The 27,896-nt window shown below is 48.1% G+C and overlaps 1 protein-coding gene across 5 annotated transcripts in view; it reads left to right on the top strand.

The window, feature by feature from the left end:
* The window catches only part of LOC118933407 (anthrax toxin receptor-like), a 73,152-nt gene extending 45,808 nt beyond the window's left edge, over positions 1–27,344 (top strand). For 4 of the 5 annotated variants that reach the window (XM_057494321.1, XM_057494323.1, XM_057494322.1 and 1 more), the window contains exons 2-15: positions 7,796–7,867; positions 9,040–9,111; positions 10,297–10,378; positions 10,495–10,528; positions 11,526–11,605; positions 11,688–11,756; positions 12,125–12,205; positions 12,292–12,352; positions 13,666–13,758; positions 14,897–14,966; positions 15,535–15,625; positions 17,117–17,338; positions 19,664–19,750; positions 22,450–27,344. In XM_057494321.1, the coding sequence (XP_057350304.1) occupies positions 7,821–7,867; positions 9,040–9,111; positions 10,297–10,378; positions 10,495–10,528; positions 11,526–11,605; positions 11,688–11,756; positions 12,125–12,205; positions 12,292–12,352; positions 13,666–13,758; positions 14,897–14,966; positions 15,535–15,625; positions 17,117–17,338; positions 19,664–19,750; positions 22,450–22,587 (1,227 nt within the window). In that variant the 5' untranslated portion in view covers positions 7,796–7,820 and the 3' untranslated portion in view covers positions 22,588–27,344. The remainder of the gene's footprint in view (positions 1–7,795; positions 7,868–9,039; positions 9,112–10,296; positions 10,379–10,494; positions 10,529–11,525; positions 11,606–11,687; positions 11,757–12,124; positions 12,206–12,291; positions 12,353–13,665; positions 13,759–14,896; positions 14,967–15,534; positions 15,626–17,116; positions 17,339–19,663; positions 19,751–22,449) is intronic. The other variant, XM_057494320.1, reaches the window with a different exon arrangement.
* Positions 27,345–27,896: the final 552 nt, after the last annotated feature.

Below are 27,896 nucleotides of genomic sequence, written 5' to 3' on the forward strand. Positions count from 1 at the left end.
CTCTAGCTCCATCCATGTTGTTGCAAATGGTAGGATTTGCTTTCCTCTGATGGCTGAATAATATTCCATTGTGTATATGTACCACATCTTCTTTATCCATTCATCTACTGATGGACACTTAGATTGCTTCCATTTCTTGGCTATTGTAAATAGTGCTGCCATAAACATAGGGGTGCATCTGTCTTTTTCAAACTGGGCTGCTGTATTCTTAGGGTAAATTCCTAGAAGTGGAATTCCTGGGTCAAATGGTATTTCTATTTTGAGCTTTTTGAGGAACCTCCATACTGCTTTCCACAATGGTTGAACTAGTTTACATTCCCACCAGCAGTGTAGGAGGGTTCCCCCTTTCTCCACAACCTTGCCAACATTTGTTGTTGTCTGTCTTTTGGATGGTGGCGATCCTTACTGGTGTGAGGTGATACCTCATTGTGGTTTTAATTTGCATTTCTCTGATGACTAGCGATGTGGAGCATCTTTTCATGTGTCTGTTGGCCATCTGAATTTCTTCTTTGGAGAACTGTCTGTTCAGCTCCTCTGCCAATTTTTTAATTGGATTATTTGCTTTTTGTTTGTTGAGATGTATGAGCTCTTTATATATTTTGGATGTCATTTATGAATATATTCTCCCATACTGTAGGGTATCTTTTTGTTCTATTGATGGTGTCCTTTGCTGTACAGAAGCTTTTCAGCTAGATATAGTCCCACTTGTTCATTTTTGCTTTTGTTTCCCTTACCTGGGGAGATATGTTCATGAAGAAGTCGCTCATGTTTATGTCCAAGAGATTTTTGCCTATGTTTTTTTCTAAGAGTTTTATGGTTTCATGACTTTCGTGACTCACATTCAGGTCTTTGATCCATTTTGAATTTACTTTTTGTGTATGGGGTTAGACAATGATCCAGTTTCATTCTCTTACATGTAGCTGCCCAGTTTTGCCAACACCAACTGTTGAAGAGGCTGTCATTTCCCCATTGTATGTCCATGGCTCCTTTATCTTATATTGATTGACCATATGTGTTTAGGTTAATGTCTGGAGTCTCTATTCTGTTCTACTGGTCTGTGGATCTGTTCTTGTGCCAGTATCAAATTGTCTTGATTACTGTGGCTTTGTAGTAGAGCTTGAAGTTGGGGAGTGAGATCCTCCCCACTTTATTCTTCCTTCTCAGGATTGCTTTGTCTATTTGGGGTCTTTGGTGTTTCCGTATGAACTTTTGAACTATTTGTTCCATTTTGTTGAAGAATGCTGTTGGTAATTTGATAGGGATTGCATTGAATCTGTAGATTGCTTTGGGGAGGATGGCCATTTTGACGATATTAATTCTTCCTACCCAAGAGCATGGGATGAGTTTCCATTTGGTAGTGTCTTCTTTAATTTCTCTTAAGAGTGCCTTGTAGTTTTTAGGGTATAGGTCTTTCACTTCCTTGGTTAGGTTTATTCCTAGGTATTTTATTCTTTTTGATGCAATTGTGAATGGAATTGTTTTCCTGATTTTGCTTTCTATTAGTTCATTGTTAGTGTATAGGAAAGCCACAGATTTCTGTGTATTAATTGTGTATCCTGCAACTTTGCTGAATGCAGATATTAGTTCTAGTAGTTTTGGAGTGGAGTCTTTAGGGTTTTTTATGTACAATATCATGTCATCTGCAAAGAGTGACAGTTTGACTTCTTTATCAATTTGGATTCCTTGTATTTCTTTGTTTTGTCTAATTGCCCTGGCTAAGACCTCTAGTACTATGTTAAATAACATTGGGGAGAGTGGACATCCTGTCTTGTTCCCAATTTTAGAGGAAAAGCTTTCAGCTTCTCACTGTTCAGTATGATGTTGGCTGTGGGTTTATCATATATTGCCTTAATTATGTTGAGGTACTTGCCCTTTGTACCCATTTTGTTGAGAGTTTTATCATGAAAGGATGTTGAATTTTGTTGAATGCTTTTTCAGCGTCTATGGAGATGATCATGTGATGTTTGTCCTTTTGGTTTATGTGGTAGATGATGATGGATTTTCGAATGTTGTACCATCCTTGCATCCCTGAGATGAATCCCACTTGGTCATGGTGTATGATTCTCTTGATGTATTTTTGAATTTGATTTGCTAATATTTTGTTGAGAATTTTTGCATCTATGTTCATCAGGGACATTGGTCTGTAATTTTCTTTTTTGGTGAGGTCTTTGCCTGGTTTTGGTATTAGGGTCATGCTGGCTTCATAGAATGGGTTTGAGAGTATTCCCTCCTCTTCTATTTTATGGAAAACTTTAAGGAGAATGGGTATTATGCTTCTCTGTATGTCTGATAAAATTCTGTGGTAAATCCATCTGGCCCGGGGGTTTTGCTCTTGGGTAGTTTTTTGATGACCACTTCAATTTCATTGCTGATAATTGGTCTGTTTAGATTTTCTGTTTCTTCCTTGGTCAGTCTTGGAAGGTTGTATTTTTCTAGGAAGTTGTCCATTTCGTCTGGGTTTTCCAGCTTGTTAGCATATAGGTTTTCATAGTATTCTCTAATAATTCTTTGTATTTCTGTGGTGTCTGTTGTGATTTTTCCTTTCTCATTGCTGATTCTGTTGATTATCTTTTTCTCTTAATAAGTCTGGCTAGAGGCTTATCTATTTTGTTTATTTTCTCAAAGAACCATCTCTTTGTTTTATTGATTTTTTTCTATTGTTTTATCCTTCTCAATTTTATTTATTTATTCTCTCATCTTTATTATGTCCCTCCTTCTGCTGACTTTAGGTCTCATTTGTTCTTCTTTTTCCAATTTCAGTAATTGTGACTTTAGACTATTCATTTGGGATTGTTCTTCCTTCTTTAAATGTGCCTGGATTGCTATATACTTTCCTCTTAGAACTGCTTTCGCTACGTCCCACAGAAGTTGGGGCTTTCTGTTGTTGTTGTCATTTGTTTCCATGTATTGCTTGATCTCTATTTTAATTTGGTCATTGATCCATTGATTATTTAGGAGCTTGTTGTTAAGCCTTCATGTGTTTGTGAGTCTTTTTGCTTTCTTTGTACAATTTATTTCTAGTTTTATACCTTTGTGGTCTGAGAAGTTGGTTGGTAGAATTTCAATCTTTTTGAATTTACTGAGGCTCTTTTTGTGGCGTAGTATGTAGCTATTCTGGAGAATGTTCCATGTGCACTTGAGAAGAATGTGTATCCTGTTGCCTTTGGATGTAGAGTTCTGTAGATGTCTATTAGGTCCATCTGTTCTAGTGTGTTGTTCAGTGCCTCTCTGTCCTTACTTATTTTCTGTGCGGTGGATCTGTCCTTTGGAGTGAGTGGTGTGTTGAAGTCTCCTAAAATGAATGCATTGCATTCTATTTCCTCTTTTAATTGTGTTAGTATTTGTTTCACATATGTTGGTGCTCCTGTATTGGGTGCATATATATTTATAATGGTTATATCCTCTTGTTGGACTGATCCCTTTATCATTATGTTGTGTCCTTCTTTATCTCTTGTTACTTTCTTTGTTTTGAAGTCTATTTTGTCTGATGCTAGTACTGCAACACCTGTTTTTTTCTCCTTGTTGTTTGCATGAAATATGTTTTTCCATCCCTTGACTTTTAGTCTGTGCGCGTCTTTGGGTTTGAGGTGAGTGTCTTGTAAGCAGCATATAGGTGGGTCTTGCTTTTTTATCCATTCTATTATTCTGTGTCTTTTGATTGGTGCATTCAATCCATTTACATTTAGGGTAATTATTGAAAGTTATGTACTTATTGCCATTGCCCGCTTTAGATTTGTGGTTACCAAAGGTTCCAGGTTAGGTTCTTTACTGTCTTACTGTCTAACTTAGCTTGCTTATTGAGCTATAATAAACACCGTCTGATGATTCTTTATCTGTTTCCCTTCTTATTCCTCTTCCTCCATTCTTTATATGTTAGGGTGTTTTATTTTGTGCTCTTTTGTGTTTCCTTTGACTGCTATTGTGGGTAGTTTATTTATTTATTTTTTGCCTTTAGTTAGCATTTGGTTGGTCTGCTTTCTTTGCTGTGACTTTATTATCTCTGGTGACATCTATTTAGTCTTAGGAGTGCTCCCATCTAGAGCAGTCCCTCTAAAATACCCTGTAGAGGTGGTTTGTGGGAGGCAAATTCCCTCAACTTTTGCTTGTCTGGGAATTGTTTAATCCCTCCTTCATATTTAAATGATAATCGTGCTGGATACAGTGTTCTTGTTTCAAGGCCCTTCTGTTTCATTGCATTGAATATATCATTCCATTCTCTTCTGGCCTGTAGGGTTTCTGTTGAGAAGTCTGATGATAGCCTGATGGGTTTTCCTTTGTAGGTGACCTTTTTTCTCTCTCTGGCTGCCTTTAATACTCTGTCCTTGTCCTTGATCTTTGCCATTTTATTTATTATGTCTTGGTGTTGTCCTCCTTGGGTCCCTTGTTGTGGGAGATGTGCGGGCTTCCATGGTCTGAGAGACTATTTCCTCCCCCAGTTTGGGGAAGTTTTCCGCAATTATTTCTTCAAAGACACTTTCTATCCCTTTCTCTCTCTTCTTCTTCTTCTGGTACCCCTATAATGCAGATATTGTTTCGTTTGGATTGGTCACACAGTTCTCTTAATATTGTTTCATTCCTGGAGATCCTTTTATCTCTCTCTGAATCAGCTTCTCTGTGTTCCTCTTCTCCGATTTCTGTTCCATTAATGGCCTCTTGCATCTCGTCCATTCTGCTTTTAAGTCCTTCCAGAGATTGTTTTATTTCTGTAATCTCCCTCCCAACTTTATCCGTTAGCTCTTGCATGTTTCTCTGCAGCTCCATCAGCATGGTTATGACTTTTATTTTGAATTCTTTTTCAGGAAGATTGGTTAAATCTATCTCCCCAGGTTCCCTCTCAGGGGATGTCTGTGTGATTCTGGTCTGTATCAAATTCTTCTGCCTTTTCATGGCGGTAGAGGTAGTCGTGGGCAGTTTGGCGCGTGTGTCAGCTGGGAGAATGAAGTCCCTTCCGTCTTGCTTGTCACCTTCCTATCCTGTGAGAATGGCGACCCCTAGCGGCTTGTGCTGGGCAGCTGCATGCTGACGGGGTCTGAATCTGGCCCAGCCGCTCTGGAGGAAGCTTTGCGCAGCTGCTGTGGGCATGGCTGGTCTCAGGCTGCTACTCCGTTATGGCGGGGCTGCGCTGGAGGGGGAACAGGTGGGAGGCTGTTTATTGCCGTGAGGGGTCTCAGAGATGCACTGCCGCCCAGGGTGTTAGGGCGTCTGGAGTTCCCCGGGATTCCCAGCTGCTGGGCTGAGTGTGTCGTGACGCTTCCATCCAGCCATGAGGCTCCTGTCCCTTTAAGACTTTCAAAAGGCACTTGCTTTTCTTTTGTCCCAGGGGTGCCAGCTGTGGGGACCCGCTTGCAGGTTTTACTGTTCCATTTCCCTAGTATCCAGCACACGATGCACTGTCTGTCTGCGCTCCCGGTGAGGATGACTAGGGCTGAGTATTCAGCAGTCCTGGGCTCCCTCTCCCTCCCCGCTCTGACTCCTCTCCTCCCGCTGTGGAGCTGGGGTGGAGGGCGCTCGGGTCCCGCCGGGCCGTGGCTTGTATCTTACCCCCTTCGCGAGGTGCTGGGTTCTCGCAGGTGTAGATGTAGCCTGGCTGTTGTACTGTATCTTCTGGTCTCTCTTTTAGGGATAGTTGTATTTATTGTATTTTCAAAGATATATATGGTTTTGGGAGGAGATTTCCACTGCCCTACTCACGCTGCCATCTTGGCTCCTCCAAATATCTGGCTTAAAGACTATTTTATCTGATATAACTATGGCTGATATCTTCTGATTTCCACTTGCATGGAATTTCTTCTTCTGTCACTTCATTTTTAACCTACATATATCTTTAGAGCTGAATGAGTCTTTTGTAAGCAGCATATATTTGGGTTTTATTATGTACCCAGCCACTCAGTGCCTTCTGAATGGTGAATTTAATCTATTCACATTTAGAGTGATTCTTGATAAGTGAGAACTTGCTATATCATCTTATTGTTTGCTTACTGTTTGCTGTCTTATATTTCCATTGTTTCTTTTTCCCTAGGTTTCTTCCTACCTTTGTAGATTGTTTTCCATGGAAGTATACTGTTTCCAATTTATGCCTCTGTTTGTTCAGTGTTTCTTTGTGGAAACTAAGGCCCACAGCTTCCAAGTCTGCCATTTTCACACTTCATGCCACTAGTTTGTCTGTAATTTCATTTTTTAATTTATCAAGGAAATGCTTGAACATGAATTTAAGATAGAACGCTATTACAAATACACACACACCACACACAAACAAAAACCTTGAGGCTCTTGCCCCATACCACCCCGCTTCTGATCCTACTCCTCAGAGAGAGCCATTTGCAAGTATCTCAGATTTTATTTTTTTGAACATGTATCTAATATATTCTGTGACCATGTATCTAATAATGTGTTTATACACTAAAGCATGTTTATACTTTTTGCTACTTCTTGCTGCTTAAGGTTACATATTCTCTGTTAACTTCTTACTGTGGAAGAAGAGAATTTAGCTTTGTTATATCTCAGCTCCCTTACATGATTCTGCTCTATGCATCCATTCTCCCAGAATAGCTATATCACTAGAATGTTTTGGCCTCAAGGTTTAATTGTGGAGCTGTCTATTGATGCCCATCTCTCCATTCTCATGTAAGAGTGGGGCACTAAATCATGACTGGAGCCCTGAGTGCCAAAGCCTACATGTCTGCTCTGTTCCATACTGCCTCCTTGCTGGGGAACTATAGGTCCCTGTGGTTGCCTGTGAACTCTCACAATCAAGGGTTTCCTTCAAAATTATCATAAATTAACAACTATCCCAGAGTAGATAGGTGGGTTGAAGACTCTTGTTTCCTATAAATTGTCTTTGGAGTGTGTCCTTTTCACTCAATGGGAAAACAGAGAGAAGTAATGGGGAGGAAAAGGGGAAGTGTTACCATCATTAGTTAGGAATGGAGTTGTCTTGCACTTCAGTGTGGGTCTGAGAGAAAATCTCTATTTAAGTAGGTGGTTAGAGTCTGCTGCTTTGCTACCCAGCAGTTGTCTGACTCAGGGTCACCCTGACCTGCCAAGTGCGATGGGTAGAGTGTGGGGTTTGCAGCCAGGGCTGGGTTCACATCCATGCTAGCTATTGAAACTATGTCACATTCTATGACCTGTGGAATCCTGTTTTCTCATCTGAAAAGTGGGAATAATTGTACTATCATAGGGTTGTTCTGGAATCAGAAATCATGTACGTAAAGTGCCTGATAGATACATACTCACTGGGTAAACTTGATATTGGGGTCATCTGTCCTTAGTTTCCTCACTATTTGCTGATGGTTTGAGATGTAGCCTTGGAGGCAGAAGGAATGGTGGGGAGGGAGAGCCGAGAGCCATGACCCACCCCCGTGTTCAAGGGCTGGAGGAGGAGCAGAGAGCTGGGAATGGTGATTCCCAAGGGGAAATGGGGGACCAGGAGAGCCAGCATATCAGAATTTCTGGAGGCTTTACCGACCAATGCATCCTACCTCATTTCCTAACATTCCCACGTGGCATGATCAGCCATCCGTGTTTGCCACCAAAAGCCCCTTATCCGAGAAGTCCCTCATCCACTACCACACAGGTCTAATTGGTCAATTGCTGCCCCTCACATTGACTAAAGTCACCACGAGGGTAACCCACTGACCTCACTCCAGGAGCTGTGCTGGCTTTAGCCAGTTCAGGAGCTGGGGGCGCTCATGGAGGAGCTTGCTAAGGGCCTGCAGGAAGGCAGGGAAGGCAGAAACCATGCTCACATGATACATGCACCTCCACCTCTGACTCATGTCTTCTTCTTTTTCAGATCACACAGTGTAAACAACAATTGGATGTTCACACAGAGCTTTGTGCAGGATTTGGTGAACAGATTTAAAAAGTATGGCTTTTCAGCTCTGTGTTGCGGGGCGTTTTCCTCTCTGACTGAGTACATTGCTATTTAGATGCAGCAGACATGGGACTGCCTCAGGTCGCAAAGCTCAGGGCAGTGTTCTGAAGCAGGAGAGAAGGACAGATCCCATTTGTTTCCTAAGATCTCTGCAGCCTTGCTTGGCTCCTTCCTGGGAGTCAGGCCTAGTTTTCAGGGGCACAGTCTTCCCCGGAGGACCTCACAGATTAGGAAATAAGCAAACTCCTTAACACTGTAACTAAGCATCTGGTTGTGGAAATTTTATCTAGATCTTGAAGGATGAGAAATAGAGGGTGACAAGAACCATGAAGGTCATTTGAGCAGTAAGGGGTCTATTTGGCTGAACATGGTTAACGTGGGAAGGTGGGAGATGAAGCAAGAGGTCAACTTGTGACCAAGGCAAAGAGGCCAATAATGCCAGGAAGCAGGGCTTGGATTTCCTGCTGTGAGCCATAGGGAGCTCTGGACGATGCGTGATCAGAGGGGCTGGTGGGACTCCAGAAAGACAGGACTCCAGCTGTACTCCAGGCTGAGAAGTCTCATAATAGTGGGCAAGAGCCAGGACCAGTGGGGAGCTCATACAGGGACCTGTGGGAACAATGTAACTAAAGGATAACGAGGGCCAGGTGATCAGTAAAAAGGGGACATAAGGAGAAAAGGGAGGGGAGAATATGAATGGCTGATGAGGGAGGATAATTTCTTTGAGATGAGGGGGAGGGAGGTGGGGAAGATCGTCCAGGGAGGAGGAGAAGTGAAAGTACAAAGAATTTGTCAGGAGAGGAGAGACCAGCTTGGGAGGGCCCTCGTGGAAGAGCACGAAGCTGCCTATCTCCTTGTGCGTGCAGCAGCCCTGTGTGCGTGTGTGTGTGTGAGAGGGAGGGAGGCAGAGAGAGCGAGCAGGCTTTTGGGATTCGGGTCTACAGGGTGCTATGCCGCACTCTGACGAGAGGGCTGCACGCCTTCCAGGCCTCATAATCCTTCACTAAAGTGATGAGAACTTCTGGAGTCCAGGAAATGGACTCCACACTAAAAGAGACAGAATGAAGAACAGGGAGCTTGGTGGGCACCCCCTCCCTGTCGCATATCAGCATCACTTTCAGCCTGTGTGTACAGTTGCTCACAAGCCCATGTTTCCTCCCAAGCCCCAAACAGCGTATATCGTTCATTACCTACTCGACACACGGTCGCATCAACATGAAGCTGACCTCAGACAGGTAAGTGTTTTACTGATCCCCTAAAGCAGACCCAGCGATCAGGCCACGGGGAGGGCCAGGGAGCAGAGGGGGCCCCTGAGCCTGCACTGAGGAACCCACTGGTGTGCAGGCACGGCTGCCCTGGACCCTCCCCTCACTGCCCACTCTGACCTTCAGCCCTGGCCCCCTGGGCCCTGCTGCCGCCTCTGCACTGGCACCGGCTGGACCCCGTGCTAGTAGACAGACTCCTCGCCTCAGAGCCCAGCCCTCCACCTGACCCAAGTCCTTCCCTCCATGCTCTGCCCTTTCCCTAGAACAGGCTGACTGTGAAGATTCCCAGATCAGGTGGAGCAGATGTGGGGGGCCTTTCAGGACATAGCCTGGCACCTGCTGTGTGTGTCACTTTCTGCCCTGGGCCACTGGGGAAAGAGGGATACAATCAGAACCAGGGAGGAAGGGATGGGTATCATCCAAGTGTGGGTGCTTCAGTGGAAGGGAGCATGTTCCCCCTGAGTCTGGTCAGGTGAGCCCAGAAGTGGGTCCTGGAGTGGGGCTGGAGGAAGGCACTGTGGGCCTGCATCCCAGGAAGGTCTAGGTGGGAGGTGGGACATTACGGAGCTTCTGAGTAGCGGGGAGGTTAAGATTCTCATGGAAGAAAATGACTGGAACCCCCCTGAGGAGCACCAGACAGAGCCTGAGGACCCTGCACTGGAGGGTCCCAGGGCCTGTGGACAGGAGGGGCCAGGGTGAGCATGGTGACCTTTCCAAGCTCTGCCTTAAGTGTGGGGGTACAGTGTGCCCTCTCCAGGGCCCCCGGGGGGCGGTCGTGCTGCTAGTTACACTGTGATGGAATCGCAGTTGGGATCTCCCCACACACCATGGACAGTCAGGGTATAACCCTGGGTGAGGCCCCCAGTTCTGCACAGCTTAGACAGAGCTGAGCACAGAGAGGACCAGGCCACCCCTATGGGCCTAGAAAGCAGCGTCCCCTCGCCACCCTTCTCACCAGATAGGGGACTGGGAAGGTGGGAACCAGGCCAGCCAATGCCAAAGGCACAGGACAGAGGGCCGGGACAGGGCTCCTTGACTTGGCCCTCTCCCGTCCCGGCAGGGCTGCACGTGCAGAAGGACAAGGTCAGCTGGGGGCTGGTTGTAATAGGCAACCCCTCGTTCCATCTCCCACCTGCTCTGATTTTTTTTTTTCAGAGAACAAATAAGCAATTCTGTTATTGAATTGCTCAATGTACTACCTACAGGAGCCATAAATATGCAGCATGGATTGGAAAAGGTACAGAATCTAGATTTCTGAGCTGTGCCTCTGCTTTATCAAGTTCTCAGAGGGTCATCATTGGGTCATCTCACTGTCCCCCCACCACACACACATTTTCCTTCATTTTGTTGCAGGCGAACGAGCAGATCGAAAGAACACGTGCTGCAGGTAAGTGAGCTGCTTCCTGCCTTCTTGGGGATGGTGTCCGGGGAAAGAGCCAGGCCTGGGCCTCAGTGAGGTCGGTGCAGACCATGCCAGGCCGCGTCCAAGCACTGACTCCTGGAGCCAGCTGCTTGCGCTCTCTGAGCAGCAGCCTCCTGCTCTGAGCAGTGGGGATGAGAACCACCCCGGTGATGTCCCACAGCACACAAGGGGTCACGTGTGCGACTTCATGGTTCCTAGGAAATGTGAGGCGCTGGCCCTGGAGCTGGGCTGCATGAAGAAGAAAGGGGGATACCCAGTGGGTCCTAGAGCGGTGGGGCTTCAGTGTAAGAAGGGAGCCTGACCTTCCCCCTTGCTGAGCACACATTCCTCCCTGACTCCTTCTCCCTTCAACTCCTTCCCTTGGGCTGATGCTCCTGCTCTGTCTCTCCCATAATGTAAAAGACTGCGTCTGTCCCAGAACATCTTCATCTTGGCTGTAGGGTCTAGGAAAGATGTGTGGCCCAGGGAAGGACATTGAGCTGGGGAGGGGGACTGCTGCTCACCTGCCTCTGACCTAAAGCCCTGAGCCTGGGTCTACAGGTTGCCCACGGGAGAGCTGTGGGTGAGGCCCAGAGCTGGACCAGGCCTGCATGGACCTGCGGGAGTCTTGCACAGTAGGTGTGCCCACTCCTGCTTTTGCTCATCTGGAAGGCTGATGCTTATCCTGTGAAATTCCTGGAGTTGCCTTTCAGGGCAAAGGTTGCACCATCTGATAGAAGTGACAGTTCTGCAGGAAGAACCCTAAGCTGGGCTCAGTCTCCTCATCTGCAAAGTGGGTCCTGGGCTACGGGCCCTTCTTGTTGCATGATAAGCTGCAAAGCGTTCCAGGCATGTGGGTGGCAGGTGCTCAGGTCTGGGTGGCCTCTCCCCAGGAGGGTGAGGTGTGGCGAGCAGTGCTCGGGTCCTGGAGGCCTGAGGCAGTTGCTCTCATTGACCCAGTCACTCCCTGCCTCTCCCACAGGAGCGGAGGTTCCCAGCCTCATCATCGTGCTGACAGGTGGAGAACTGCTGCCAGAATCCTTTGCAGAGACAAAAGTTGAAGTGAGTCAAGCGCATTGTTACCAGCCTTTTGGTCCACATATTTGGACCAAATTGATTATACCCACCACTTCCTCTTTCTCAGGCTGCAAAATCTAAGCAGTTGGGGGCAAGTCTTTTTTTTGTCGGAGTGCAAAATCACCAGAAATACCAGGTAATTCTGAGCAGGTAACGAGGGGTCACTTGTGAGCCTAGCTGGGGAAAGCTTCAAAGACAGCTCTATGAGGGTCGCCCAGAGATGGGCCTCTACCCACCAAAAAGAGCCTGGGGAATGGGGTTGGGCCCTCTCCACTTAGGCTGAGCCCAGGGAGTTAAAAGATGTGCAAGGTGGCCGTTCAGAATGAATAACAAGTGTTGTGTCAGACCTACCCAGCAGAGGTGAGGGTGGAAGAGCTCTCCCTTCCCTGAGGGCGGGCTGCTGGCTGATGCCAGTGTCTAGCCCCGGGTGTCTGTCTCCTGGGATGGGGACCTCTGGGTCATCACCCCTGGCTGTGGGCCCAGGCTGTCTCCTCTCCCTTTCAGCTGTTGGAAATTGCTGGCGAAGAGGATCATGTGTTTGGAGTGGACAGTGGATACCCTGGACTGGAAGACATCGTTGACCCAGTGAGTGAGGGGGGATGAAGGGGGCTGCACACCGTGCCCCCACCATTCACTCCCATGACCCTGCTACTCCTCTCTCTCTATTTCAGCTCATAGCAAGGTCTTGTGTGCAGATTACATCTGTGGATTTCTCCCGTATCTGCTCTAGAGGTAATAACTGGAGTCGCTGTTGTAAACGCAGAAGGGTGTGTGTTTGTTTTGTGAATGTGCCATGTGTGTGGTGGGAGTGGTGTATGTGGTTCCAGTCTGCGCAGTGTGTTTGAGTGCACCATGTGTGTGTGGTGTGTGTGGTGTGAATGTGTATAATGTGCTGTGTGTACGTGAATGTGGTGTCTGTGGGGGGACTGTGGTTTGGAATGCACATTGGGTCCATAGAATGTTTCTGTCAGGTATGTATGTAAGTCTGTGTGAGGTACGGGTGCCCGGGGTATGCTGGGGGGTGGGCATGTGATGGCATCTTTGCCCAGGTTTGTAACGGGCCCCCTATCACTTTAGAGCACACTGCACAATGGCTTGGTGACCATACTGCAAAGTAACTGCCACAGAAGTTTAGTGTAATTACTTTCTTTAATCTCACATCCAAAAGATTTATGAGGAAATTTAAAAAACTGTTTTAAAAAACCTGAACGACACTACCAAATGGGACCCAACCATATATAACCAGGACAATATGTCAAACTATTTACAAATCACCCCAGAAATCCAAGTCTGATTAGTATTTGAAATGTAATTTGAGTGGGTAAGGGACCTCCGGGATGACAGCTTCCAGCTGAGCCAGCTGTTGGGGGCAGCTGTCTGACTCCCCATCTTCTGAACATGCGGTGTGGGGGGAGCCTAGCAACCCCACACCTGGGGGCCTTCCCTGCTCCTCCTGGGTTAAGTGCCCAGCCGTGCAGCCAGTTTGACATCTTCATTTCTATGATTATCTCTGGTTTCCGCTCTGCCATTGGCCCCCAGAAAGACGGGGTGGGGGGAAATAGAGAATTGACTCCAGGTGGCAGAAAGTCCCACAGGCCCCCAGGTGTGCGCATGCAGCTCAGACGTGACCCAGGGCTGACTCACCAGGATGTCTTGGCTCCTCTCTCAATTATGTCAGGGTTGCCGGGTCCCTGCCTGCGCCCATTAGGGGGCACCTTGGTATTTCAGAGCAGAAACCCGTGGCTGGGTTTGCCCCTAGGGAGGGAACTAGGCAGGGTGCCTTTAATGGTTGGACTTCCTGGGTCATGGGAAGTGGGGAGGGGCCCCTGAGTGCTCTGGGCCCAGCCCAGGCTCCTGAGAGTGGGCCCTCAGTGACCAAAAGGAGAGGATTTGGCCAGGGGATTTCCCAGATGTGGGTTCAGCTACAGCTGCATCCTCCCAAGAGTTCATGGGGATTCTGTTTTGGGGGCGGCCTGTCATAGTTGTGGTCTGAGGAAAGTAACTCAGCCCTTCCTCACACAGACATTTGGATATTACTCTTGCAGATAAAAATGAAGTCAAGGTTATTGGGAAAGGTTTTCAAAACATAGACAAGGATGAGGTTATCTGTCAGTTTCGACTTAGAAAGGAAACCATCCGTAAGTAGCCCCTCCTTTCCTCCAGGGACAGCTGTCCCACGGCAAACCAGGCCTTCAGAGCCCGTGCTGACCATTCACTATGTACACACTGAAAACAAACAACATGGGCAGTGGAAGGGGTAACTGGTTGGGAGCCTGGCCACCTGCCACTTGTGCCCAGGACTTAATCGATCCCCAGCACCATCCCACCCCTGGGAGCAGCCTCTCCTGCAGACCTGGCTGGGTGTGGGGTGGGGTGTGCCCTAAGAGCTGCATCCCCCTCCCTTTCCTGGGCTCTCACTTCCACTGAGAGGCAAGGACTTGAGTGCATTAGTCTGTGGGAGGAAAGTTGAGGCAGCCCCGGGGCTCTGAATCTCTGCCAGGTCTCCCAGGATGGTGTGTTCACTTGAGATTGAAAGATGATGCCATAAAAAATCCTGAAGAATCCACCCCAAAACTACTAGAACTAATATCTGAATTCAGCAAAGTTGCAGGATACAAAATTAATACACAGAAATCTGTTGCATTCCTATACACTAAAGATGAACTAGCAGAAAGAAAAATCAGGAAAATAATTCCATTCACAATAGCATCAAAAAGAATAAAATACCTAGAAATAAACCTAACTAAGGAAGTGAAAGACCTATACCCTGAAAACTACAAGACACTCTTAAGAGAAATTAAAGAGGACACCAATAAATGGAAATTCATCCCATGCATGTAATATTGGTTTGAAAACTCCTTTCCAGTCAATCATGCTTGTCCAGGCCCCTCTGCATGCTGGGCTACCGTTACATCATTCTTCTCTCTGGACTGTGAATATCCAACGGGAAAGTCAGTTTGCACCTCTTTGGGGATTTTTTCCCCATTTAATCCTAACCATTCCACACCCAGACACAAATCCTTTCCCCTAACCATACTTAGCATTTAGTTTTCATTACGAGCTCCAACAAAGGTAATAATGTTCAGAATGTCGTAGCTAATCTGACAGTCAACTCAGCAGCCTAGTACTTGGTGTGAGGTAGGTGCTCTGAAGAAGGCAGAGAACAGAAGCCGACATCTGTCAAAGGGCGACCTCTGCTTGCCAAGGGCCACAGGAGGGGAGACGCGGATGTGGGGCCATGTCCATTCACATTATTTGCGTGTAAATTTCTTCCAGGAATAAAGGCTGTATCTGTGCAAGATACCTCCATTACCTGCCCAGGACTGAAGATGAATAATCGGGGCTGGTAAGTGAAAAGCTCAGGGAGCAGTGGTCAGTTTTTGGCACTATGGCGTGACCAGCGTGGGGGATGCCTCCTCTTGGTGGAGCTGCTCACACCTGCTCTGGGAGGGCTCAGGGTTTCCTCAGCACCCACCTGTGCGGGTGGTCCCCTGAGGGGCTGTGATCCCCTGTCACCCAGGTTCTATCAAGGAGGGCAGGATGCAGGAGGGGATGGGCCCCAGGGATGGTACCTTTGGCCCAGGCAGCCTTTCAGGGCCCAGCCAGCATACTCTGTCATAGAAAAGAGTTTGGCAGGTGACACCAAACAGCCAGCGTGGCCACTTAGCCCATGGCCACGAGGGCATCTGGGCCATGCAGGGATCCTCACGGCCCGCTCAGCCTTCATTGCAGAGGTTGACCTCATCTCACCTGGGGTGGGCTCTCCTGTCCCGTGCTGCCTCCTATCTGGTGTCCAGAATGCCCACTGATCAGAGCCATTACAACGAGGACCACTGCTGGGCTGCAGTTTGAGCCAAGTGCATGCACTGTGCTGTCTGGGCTGCTGGTCACTGTCTGCCCTTTCTGTGCTTTAGGGCCATCTTCATTGATATCAGCCTGAATAATGGCCTCACCTTTATCAAGACGGATTTAGATGTCAGCAGGAGGAACTGTGTGACTTCCAGGGTAAGACTGCAGCCTCCCTCTGGGACTATACTCAGTCCATTCACTGGATGGAGAGACACACTGGGAAGCAAAAGGCAGGAACAATGTCCAGGGCACCTGTGCAGTACCTCACAGCCACTACAACCCCTTAGTCCTTCCCTGGGGAGCTCTGCCCCCCCTCAGGCTTCAGAAGTGCCCTGGGAGTACCTCTGTAAACGTGTCTGGGGCCATGCAGCTCCTCTGCTCTGTTGCAAGCCCAGGGTCCCTGAAGGCACATGGCACCGAACACTTGGAGCTCTAAGCGGACTCCGGAACAATGCTGAGACTGGCCCCCTGACTCCCACCTTGCCACCTCCCTGGCCTGGTTCTCCTGGTGGGGAGTTCAGAGCTCCAGTTGGGTCTGGCTTAGGTGAGGGGTGGAGGCTGGAGGCTGTGTGCAGGGAGCTAGAGTCCAGGCCCTCAAACCTGGGGTCCTAGACCCAGGAGCCCTGGAGGCTGAGACCACCTGTGGCTCTGTGTAGTCGAGGTGAATTTCTACTGCACTGGTGCTCCAGCCCAGCCCTCCCCTCAAGCCTGGCTTCCAACAGCACTGACACTCCTGTGCATGTCTGTTTATACTTATCCCGGGATGTCTGCTCACAGATCAGCACACAGAGCTGACCCATTTGCCCATCAGGAGTCCCACCCGGTGACAACCGCCCTTCAACAGGCACATTTGGAAAAGAACTCAGGAGCCAACTGGTGTCTACTCCCAGCACAGTGGCTTCTCCCCCAGCCCTGGCCTGGCCTCTCCTTTCCTCTGCCCTGCCTCCTGGGCACTGAGTCAGTCTCGCCCTGTTCCTCTCCCACTTCTCTGAAGCTCCTCACTTGGTTGAATGGTTCAGGACTTGCAGCACCTGACTGCACAGATGCAGTGAGCTTCTCCTTGGCCATGAGTAACAACAGGACAGGATCCCCCATTCCTTACGGGCCTGCCCTGTACCAGGACGGGCTGTGAACTCTAAACCTCACGGGTGTCCACTCACTCACTCCTACAGATGTGGAAGTGCAGGCTCAGAGGGCTGAGCAGCTCTGTGGGAGGGGGCAGGGAGGGCGAGGCTGTGGGGAGATAGACCCAGGGTGCTGCCCTGATCCTGCAATCCGCCTTCACCCCGGCCCCAGCAGCCCCCCCTGCACCCTCTGTGTGCCTTCACTGGTGTGCTCCTCACCAGGCCCCTGTGCTGTCAGCCCAGGCGTGCAATGGGGGCTGCCTGTGGCCCAGCATGGAGGATGCCAGACTCCCTGACAGGGCTCTGGGGCAGAGCCTCTGAGCGGGGTCTGTGCCCCAGGGCTCTTCAGGGGCCCTCAGGGTCCAGCCCTGGGCTCCTAGTCCAGCTGTACCCTCTCATAGTGGGGCAATCTGAGTGTAAGGGGGAAAGGTGGATTTGGAGGTGTGGGGTGGGATGCCAAGTGATAGGTACCACAGGAAGCTGCCCAGGTGTACAGAGGCCTTAACACATGTGCTTTCTTCAGAAGGGGTCCCCACCTGCCCTGCTGGGTGCCATACCACCAGCTGCCCAACAGCGTGCCCTTCCAGATGCTGTGCCGGAAGACACACAGGATATTTACCCGGATGAAGGGTCTTCCAGTCCAGTTTTCCCCAGTTTCAACACTCTCTTCTGGGCTGTGCCTCTCCTGGTGCTGCCCTTTATCCTGCTGCTGTGCTGGTGTATCTGGCGATGGTACCCTAAAAGTGTGAGTGACCCCTGACTACACAGCTCTGTGGCCCAGGCCCTCCCCAGCCCCCCAAAGTATCGGGACTCCTGGCTGCCCCAGGATTCCACCTGTGGGAAGGTTCCCGTCAGTTCCGAGGTCATCACCTGAGCACATGGAGGCTCAGAGCTGCCCTCCCATTCCTGGGCACACAGCCTGGCCTCTAAGGAGCTTTGTGCCTCAGACTTGCCTCAGAGAGGGGACCTGTGGGCATCCCTCCCCCTGAGGAGAAGTGGCCCCAGGCCCTGACTCAGGCTTCTGAAGGACTCCAAGGGACAAAGGCCAGGGAGAGACCTCTACTGTGGATCGGAGGAAAACACAGACCCTACATGGGCAATGATGGCCCCAAAGGGAGGGCTAGGTGCCCCAGGATTCCTCTCCTCTGGGGCAGCTGTGCCTTTAAAAACAGACATGGCCTCTGCCCATCTCTAGAGCCCTGTCCTTCCTTCCCAGTCACTACTCAGGACCAGGGTGTGCTGGGCCCCTGCTGGGCGGGGGACAGAAATGAAGTGGCCCCATTCCTGCCATGGCAGCTCCAGGTCTGGTGTCTTGACTGGCCTTGGCCCCTGGGGTACTGGGGGAAAATGTCACCTTCATGGCATGTGGCCAGTGTCCTGCCTAACCAGAGCAACAGCAAAGGGCAGAGGCGGGCCCCGGGGAGGGCGGTCGCAGAGGCCTGGCTAGCTGGGCTCCCAAGGACAGGTGAGGGGGCCCTGCGGGAGGAAGGACCCCCAGAGGTGTGAGCGGACAGCCTCAGCAGACGCCTGCAGGTCTGAGGTCTGCAAACTGGGGGCATGAGGACAGGAAGCCAGGGTGCTGGGTGGACTTCCCTGAGGGCTGAGCGCAGGGTGTGCGGAGGAAGGTGGGGAGGAGCAGGAGGGGAAGGGGAGGAGCTCTTGTCTTCATAAGACATAAAGGCTGCTGATGAAAACCACCTGGTTAGACACCTGTTCCAGCACCAGGCATCCCAGGCTGAATGTCTCCCCGGGGACCCACAGGGAAGTGTGACTCAGCTCAGGCAGGGGGAGCCAGCTGGTCGCAGACCCGCACGCAGCGAGCACCCAGATGGACACCCAAAGCCCTGTTCTGTCCCTGTGCTGCAGAGCAGGTCCCCTCCTGGGGGCATGGCTGAGCCAGAGCCCTTCTCACCGTGTGTTTATCACTCCATCTTTCTATTTTCCAGAAGCCGCCACCAAAACCAGACAAGGTTGCTCATGTTTGGTTGTGATGGTGCCAGAGCCTGAGGGCACACTGGCCTTCCCAAGGAGGCCTCCCGCAGCCCAGGGCGATCTCCCCGCACCCTCCAGCTCTCATGCCCTGAGCAGAGAGAGCTGGCAGAAGAGGGTGACAGGGCCGTGGTGGGCCCCCTATAAGATGTGGGACTCACAGTGTCACACAGAGGACACCCTTCTTGTGCTCCCATCAGAGCCTGACCAAGGGCTTCTGTCATTGAATTAGCAACTCAGGGGCATGTTTCAGCAACTGCTATGATTCCCACTGAAACAAAGGGGCTTTTGTTCAATCCCCAAGGGCCTGTTTGTAGGAGTCTCTTCCGTAGGACTCAGGGGAGTTATGGTAAAGAGGCTCGGGTTTCAGGACCTGGTCCCCTCTGGGCTCTCATGTAAGTCGCGCTGCATTTCACAGGCCTTCATCCCTGAATCCTGGCTGAGAGAAGTGCTACAGTGGGGTGGGCCTTTGGGGGCAGCAGGGCTGGGGAGAGTGGAGGGCATCTTACGTGGCATTAGGCTGTGAGGGAGGCCCAGCCCAGGTGCGCACAGAGCCCAAGTGTCAGGTGAGCAGGCATGGCTCCCCTGGGGTGGGGCCCTAACCAGGGCCCATAGCCGGAGCACAGTGTCCCGAGGCAGGAAATGAGGGTCTGGGGTTAGTGGAAGGTGGGGGCCTCCCTGCCCGGGTCAGTACCCTGTATGGATGCAGTGTGGCCTGGGGAGGCCAATCTGCCAGGGTCACGTGAGCACAGCCCTGTCCTTGCGAATGCTCTCACCCTGGCCACCCTCTAAGTCACAGAGTCCCAGGACCAGGTCTCTAAGGGAGCTGCCTCAGGGAACGAAGGCGATGTGACAGAATTTCTTGCCCTTTTGGGGAACAGCCTTATTTGCAAGCTAAGAGTTTGCCAGCTTTTCACCAGGACGGCTCTCTCCTAAGGGACAGGGTGCGACTCCTTGGTCCTGGAGTTCTCCCAGCAAACATTGCGCTGTGGCCAGGAAGTGACAGGTGCAGGGCAACAGCTACAGCGTCCCTACCCCAGGAGCTGCCCGCAAGGAAGCAGACACTGTTTTCTCTTTCTAGAGCCCAGCGCCACTGGCACAGAAGTGCCCCATGGTGATCGTGTCATGCTGTGGGAATCATGATAAAGAGAAGATAGAAGAACGAGAGGTGAGAAAGGCCCTAGAAGGCCCTGGAAACCCCAGGCTGGGTCGAGGGAGGGCAGGGGCAGCCGGCTCCTGCCCCACAGACACGGGCCCAGGAGGCCGTGCTTCTGTGGTGGTGAGGCTATGGGTGCTGGGCTTCGATCACCTGGCGCCACAGTACAAGACCCCATCCCGGCCCTAGAGGCCTGGGAGAGAGAAAAGGCAACGAGGGCCCATATTCCCCCCACCACCAGGCTGGTCCCAGCCCCCAGGGCTCCCCCTTCGCATGGGCCCAGGTTCTGGATGTGGGTGGCTGCCCGACAGGTGCCAGTCCGCGGTTCTGGCAGAGCTTGTCATCTGCTCCCGCAAAGCTCGGGTTTCACTGGCCCTCAGGGGATCAGTGAGAACAAACTGAACAGCACGAGCCTGCACAGGGCAGGGAAAGCCGGGGAAGTTCTGTGCCAAGTTCTTTCTGCCATTAACACTCCCCGGAAATATGAGTGTCACCTGCTGCTCTTGCTGAAATCCCCTCAGCAGAGTGAGGGAGAGAACTGCAGGGTCCCTGTGACCCACTGAAAAAGGGTGATGGGCGCCTGGAGGACCCCCACCCCCAGGAAGAACCAGGGCCCCACCCAGTGAGGAGAACCCAGTCCTGCAGGACCCAGAGATGGCAGGGGTGGACGGGCGCCCGGTCGGCAGGTATTGAGGAAGAAAGAGCCCCACAGTGTCAGGCCCTGCCACCGTCTCCCTGATTCTACATCTATTTTTGACAGATCCTTTAATTCCTCCTAAGCTTCAAATGGCAGCTGAGAGCCATTCTGCTCTACCTGCAGGCAGTGTTGGGGCCCAGGGAACCCAAAACACACCTGCCAGAGATAGAAGCCCCTTGCTGGGGATTGTTCTGCCCCAGTGCCTGCCCCATGCTTACACCTGTCAGGGCTCAGAGGGGCCTGAGCCACAGGGTCTGGCATCTATGATGCCACCTGCCATTGGGTCCAGGGCCACTTTCTGGTCTGTTCTCTGCCTTCCTCTGGTCCCCACCGAACTCCAGTATCATGAACCTGCCCCCTGAGCAGAACAAGGGTCCTCTTGCTTTCTGTGTGTCCCTGAGATGCAGGCCCTGTTCCCCACCTTTCCAGCTCCTGTGCTGTGGCCACCCCATGTTTCCCCCTTACGTCCTCGCTGTGGTCACTCTGTATTGCCTCCAACCTTTGACCTTTTCCTCTAAATGTAGCCCATGACTCTCCTACACCAAAAATGTTACCAAGGAGTGGCCTTGTGGCCTTGCACCTACTAACAGAGGCAGCCTTGTTCACTTCTGCTCTGGCAAACAGGCCGTGTCTCTGCCCCACTGCCTTCAAATCCCAGAGGAGTTTCTCTCCTACTGCTCCCTTACAGGGCATCCCTCCTACACACACACACTCACACACCGTGACCCAGCTAGAGTCAGTCTAGTTCCTTAGTCTTGTGCCAAACCCTGACTCCCATCGGGTCCTGATTCTCTTCCCCGTTGCCTGAGTCCAGGGCAGCCCACAGTTCATGGGAAATGACCCTCGTAGATCCATCAGGAGAGTCAGGTTCAGGATGGAAATCTTACCCTCTCACTGAACAGGCGCCCACGGCAACAGAGGGCTCCCAGCGAGGGTGACCCCTGCCATCCTCTCTCAAGGTCCTTTTTAGACAAAATGGGTGTCATTTCCTCCTACAGCTCCCTGCAGGGACCAAGGCTGCTGCTTACACACATTTAGGGAATTTGGTCAAAATGATTCTAAAGTTGATCTGAAAAAATAAACAGTTAAGAATATGCCCAAGAGAGGACAGTTAATCTCTTTGGGACCTCCCCGTGGGCACAAGAAGACTGAGTCAGTGCTGAGAAGGGAGATCCAGGTCCAGTGTTCTGGGGCTATAGGGCCAGAGTGCCCCCAGTTTGGCCTTAGGAATGTGGCATGACAGACAAGGTGGGGGTGGGTGGGTGAGTAGAGTCTGCCAATGTGCAATGGGCTTGAGAGGACGGGGTGTCACTGGGCCCCTGTGGCCTTTCATGCACTAACTTAGGCAGCCTTGTTTGTTCTGCTCCAGCAAAGAGGTCAGGGGCTAGGCCAGGGGAGTGGACAGCTCTCAAGCGGAAAAGCAGTAGGGACAGTGGGAGCTTAGGGACACACAGGGCAGGGTCACAGGCTTTGCATGTAACAAGTGAGGGGCTTGGCGGTGAGGAGTCCAGCAAGGCAGCTGGGCCCTGGAGCTGGATTCTCAGGAGAGGGGAAGCACAGCTGAAGGTGGCAGCTGCCAGGAGCTTCTTCTCGGGGAAGGTGATTTTGTGAGGCCTGGAAAGGGTAGACCAGAGCCAGGTGCCCAGGGGAGAGGAGACGCTCGAGTAGGCCTGAGAAGGGAGGCCAAGGACCTGGCCAGGCAGTAGGTACACAGGAAGGTGAGAGTGGACTTCCGGCCAGAGACAGAGGCGCCTAGGACAGGATGTGGGCAGAGTGCGCTCTGAGGCTTGATGCAGGAGAGACAGGTTCTCGGAAGCCTGATGTTAACACGCTCCATGGTGCCCCTAGGCAGACCTGGCGGGGGGATCAGTGGGGTTTGGACCAGCAGAACAAGGGTGGGCTTGAGAAGACAAGGAATGTGGCCAACCCCAAGAGTGAGGGAAACTAGAGCCTTCAGCCCCCAATTCCAGTGGCTTCTCAGTGACTTTCTCTCTCTCTCTCCTCTTCCCCACAGAGGTGTCATTCTGCTGTCCCCCTAATGATGCCCCATTGTGGGTCACTGTCCTGCGGCATGTGGATCTCCCATCAACCCAACTGCCATTGCTGCCACCATGAGCCAGGGTGCCCAACCCAGTTGCTGCCAGCTGAATGATGCCACTCATACCTGCTGCAGCCTGGACGCTCTGGAAAGCCGCTTTGCAACTCTCACCCCATAACACGATCTCTACAGCACCAAAACCCCAATATTGTTTTCTATTTGTGTGTTTTTTAAATTTTGGTATGATTAATATACACTTAAATGAGCAACATTGTGGTTACTAGATTCTCCTCATTATCAAGTCCTCCCCACATACCCCATTACAGTCACTGTCCATCAGCATAGTAAGATGCTGTAGACTCACTGCTTGTCTTCTCTGTGATGTACTGCCTTCCCCATGCCCACCCCCTACATTATGTGTGCTGATCGTAATGCCCCTTATTCCCCTTATTCCCCTTCTCCCTCTCTTCCCACCCATCCTCCCCAGTCCCTTTCCCTTTGGTAACTGTTAGTCCATTCTTGGGTTCTGTGAGTCTGCTGCTGTTTTGTTCCTTCAGGTTTTTCTTTGTTCTTATACTCCACAGATGAGTGAAATCATTTGATACTTGTCTTTCTCTGCCCGGCTTATTTCACTAAACATAATACCCTCTAGCTCCATCCATGTTGTTGCAAATGGTAGGATTTATTTTCTTCTGATGGCTGAATAATGTTCTGTTGTGTATATTTACCACATCTTCTTTATCCATTCATCTTCTGATGGACACTTAGGTTGCTTCCATTTCTTGGCTATTGCAACAGTGCTGCGATAAACATAGGGGTGCATATGTCTTTTTCAAACTGGGCTCCTGCATTCTTAGGGTAAATTCCTAGGAGTGGAATTCTTGGGTCAAATGGTATTTCTATTTTGAGTTTTTTGAGGAACCTCCATACTGCTTTCCAGAATCGTTGAACTAATTTACATTCCCACCAGCAGTGTAGGAGGGTTCCCCTTTCTCCACAACCTTGCCAACATTTGTTGTTGTTTGTCTTTTGGGTGGTGGCGATCCTTACTGGTGTGAGGTGATAATCTTATTGTGGTTTTAATTTGCATTTCTCTGGTGATTCGCAATGTGGCGCATCTTCTCATGTGCCTGTTGGCCATCTGAATTTCTTCTTTGGAGAAGTGTCTGTTCAGCTCCTCTGCCCATTTTTTAATTGGGTTATTTGGTTTTTGTTTGTTGAGGTGCATGATCTCTTTGTATATTTTGGAGTTCAACCCCTTATTGAATGTGTCATTTATGAATATATTCTCCCATACTGTAGGATGCCTTTTTATTCTACTGATGGTGTCCTTTGCTGTACAGAATCTTTTTAGTTTTATATAGACCCACTTGTTCATTTTTGCTTTATTTTCCCTCGCCCGGGGAGATATGTTCATGAAGAATTTGCTCATGTTTATATTCAAGAGAGTTTGCCTATATTTTCTTCTAAGAGTTTTATGGTTCCATGCCTTAAATTTAGGTCTTTGATCCATTTTGAGTTTACTTTTGTGTATGGGGTTAGGCAATGATCCAGTTCCATTCTCTTACTTGTTGCTGTCAAGTTTTGCCAACACCAGCTGTTGAAGAGGCTGTCATTTCCCCATTGTATATCCATGGATCCTTTATGATATATTAATTGATTTTATATGCTTGGGTTATTATCTGGACTCTCTATTCTGTTCCACTGGTCTATGGGTCTGTTCTTGTGTCAGTACAAAATTGTCTTGATTACTGTGGCTTTGTAGTAGAGCTTGAAGTTGGGAAGCGAGATCCCCCCTGCTTTATTCTTCCTTCTCAGGATTGCTTTGGCTATTCAGGGTCTTTTGTGGTTCCATATGAATTTTAGAACTATTTGTTCCAGTTTGTTGAACAATACTGTCAGTATTTTGATAGGGATTGCATTGAATCTGTACATTGCTTTAGGCAGGTTGGCCATTTTGACAATATTAATTCTTCCTAGCCAAGAGCATGGGATGAATTTCCATTTATTAGTGTCCTCTTTAATTTCTCTTAGGAGTGTCTTGTTGTTTTCAGGTATAGGTCTTTCACTTCCTTGGTTAGGTTTATTCCTAGGTATTTTATTCTTTTTGATGCAGTTGTGAATGAAATTGTTTTCCTGATTTCTCTTTCTGCTAGTTCATCGTTAGTGTATAGGAAAGCAACAGATTTCTGTGTATTAATTTTGTATCCTTCAACTTTGCTGAATTAAGATATTAGTTCTAGTAGTTTTGGAGTGGATTCTTTAAGGCTTTTTATGTACAATATCATGTCATCTGCAAATAGTGACAGTTTGACTTCTTCCTTACCAATCTGAATGCCTTTTATTTCTTTGTGTTGTCTGATAGCCATGGCTAGGACCTTCAGCACTATGTGGAATAAAAGCCGGAGAGTAGGCAACCTTGTCTTGTCCTGATATTAGAGGAAACGCTTTCAGCTTCTTGCTGTTAAGTATCATGTTGGCCATGGGTTAATCATATATGGCCTTTATTATGTTGAGGTACTTGCCCTCTGTACCCATTTTGTTGAGAGTTTTTGTCATTAATGGATGTTGAATTTTGTTAAATGCTTTTTCAGCATCTATGGAAATGATCATGTGGTTTTTGTCCTTTTTGTTGATGTGGTGGATGATGTTGATGGATTTTCCAATGTTGTACCATTCTTGCAACCCTGGGATGAATCCCACTTTATCATTGTGTATGATACTCTTCATGTATTTTTGTATTTGGTTTGCTAATATTTTGTTGAGTATGTTTGCATCTATGTTCATCAGAGATATTGGTCTGTAGTTTTCTTTTTTTGTGGTATCTTTGCCTGGTTTTGGTAATAGAGTGATGCTGGCTTCATGGAATGAGTTTGGAAGTATTCCCTCCTCTTCTATTTTTTGGAAAACTTTAAGGAGAATGGGTATTATGTGTTTTCAAAATGTCTGATAAAATTAAGCAGTGGATCCATTTTGTTCTTGGATAGTTTTTTGATTACCACTTCAATTTCATTGCTGGTAATTTGTCTATTTAGATTTTCTATTTCTTCCTGGGTCAGTCTTGGAAGGTTGTATTTTTCTAAAAGGTTGTCCATTTCTTCTAGCTTATCCAGTTTGTTAGCAAATAGATTTTCATAGTATTTTCTAATAATTATTTGTACTTCTATGGTGTCCGTTGTGATTTTTCCTTTCTCATTTCTGATTCTGTTTATGTGTGTAGATTGTCTTTATTTCTTAATAAGTCTGGCTAGGGATTTATCTATTTTGTCATTTTCTCAAAGAACCAGCTCTTGGTTTCATTGATTTTTTTCTGTTTTATTCTTCTCAATTTTATTTATTTCTTCTCTGATCTTTATTATGTCCTTCCTTCTCCTGACTTTGGGCCTCATTTCTTCTTCTTTTTCCAGTTTCAATAATTGTGAATTTAGACTGTTCATTTGGGATTGTTCTTCCTTCTTTAAGTATGCCTGGATTGTTATATACTCTCCTCTTAGAACTGTCTTTGCTGTGTCCCACAGAAGTTGGGGCATTGTGCTGTTGTTTTCGTTTGTCTCCATATATTGCTTGATCTCTGTTTAAATTTGTTCATTGATCCATTGTTTATTTAGGAGCATGTTGTTAAGCCTCCATGTGTTTGTGAGCTTTTTTGCTTTCTTTGTACAATTTATTTCTAGTTTTATACCTTTGTGATCTCAGAAGTTGATTGATACATTTCTGTGTTTTTGAATTTACTGAGTCTCTTTTTGTGGCCTAGTATGTGGTCTGTTCTGGAAAATATTCCATGTGGACTTGAGAAGAATGTGTATCCTGCTGCTTTGGGTGTAGAGTTCTGTAGATGTCTGTTAGGTCCATCTGTTCTAGTGTGTGTTTCAGTGCCTCTGTGTCCTTACTTATTTTCTGTCTGGTTCACCAAGTGTAACTTAAAATCAACTTCTAACTGCAGTTCTGCCAGTTAATACTTTACAAATTGTGAGGCTGTTTTGCTGATTTTATATATACTTATGATTATTCTATCTTACTGCTCCATTTTTTAAATTATATAAAACTTATTTTCTTTTGTCCTTCATGAACTTTTATTTAAACCTTAACTTCTATTTTGCTGTATATTGAGATTGTTGCCCAACTTTCTTTTGGCTCATATTTGCCATCTAGTGAATCTTTACGCTTTTTAAAATTTCAACCTTTCTGTGTCTTCCTGCTTGTCTTGATAATCGGCTTCAGCCTTGGGCAAGTTCACTATGAATTCAATGTGACAAAGAAATTGACAGCAAAACGTTCTTTGGGGTGAAAAGGTTTATTACCTGCTTCTTCTCCCAGTGGTAGGTCGAGCACTAGCGTCTCTGCCTCCACCCAGAGCACTGGGCCAGCTCTCTATATAGCACAATAATAGTTTATTGCCTAAAGGTGTGGAAGCGGTAGCCTAGCAACAGGCCAGTTACATGAGGTGGTTTAAGTTCAGTGAGGACCCTGGCCATAGGAACCATGACTTCCCCACACTGCTCTAAGTATATTTATTGTAAATAACACATGGTTTGGTCTTTCTGTTTCCTTCATTATGAGAGCCTCTGTCTTTTAACTGGTAACTGCTGACATATTAGGCTTATTTTTTCAACTCATTTCACACTTTATATTTATTGTCTATTATTTCTTCCCTTTTCTCACTTTTCATTAAAAGTTATATATAGTGATTCTGTTCTTGAATGAGGTGTATACTCATGTTTACTTACATTTATTGATTTCTTAAACATTTTAATATTTATACCTTGCTCCCAAATTCTTTGGCATACTCTTATGGCCTTTTGATTTTCTTTTAAAACATATTTTGCTTCCAGGTTTGTTGAGGTATATGTGACAAATAAAAATTGTATATACTTAAGTGGTACAACGTGACTTTTTAAAAGGTGTAAAATGTGATGATTTAATATACATGTACATTGTAAAATGATTGCCTCAATCAGTTAACACATCCATCATCTGCCCTTTTGAGTTTTTCCTTCTGTAACCCAAGTAAATACTAATCCCCTCACCAAATGGATATTATCTGGATTTTAAAATATGGAGTTACACACACACACACACATACACACACACGTGCATGCACTTACCCCTTTAATATGGTCCTGGATTTGTTGACAAATCACCCTTATTCCTATATTCTTTGTTGTAACTTCTTTAATTTGACTCTTATTGGAGTACTTCCTCCAAGATTGTTTTTAATATTGGTCTTTGGGTTCTAAGGCATTGTATGCATAAGACTGTATTTATTATGCCATCTTATTTGAATAGCAATTTAGATGTATATAAAGTTCTAGGTTCAAGCTTATATTCTTTCACTACTATAACTATTATTTTATTTTCTTCTTGCATCCACACATGCTGCTGAAGAATCTTATGTTGATCTGATTCTTACTCTGTGATAGACG

This window comes from Manis pentadactyla, chromosome 16 (genome assembly GCF_030020395.1).
Source record: "Manis pentadactyla isolate mManPen7 chromosome 16, mManPen7.hap1, whole genome shotgun sequence".
Classification (NCBI taxonomy): Eukaryota; Metazoa; Chordata; class Mammalia; order Pholidota; family Manidae; genus Manis; species Manis pentadactyla.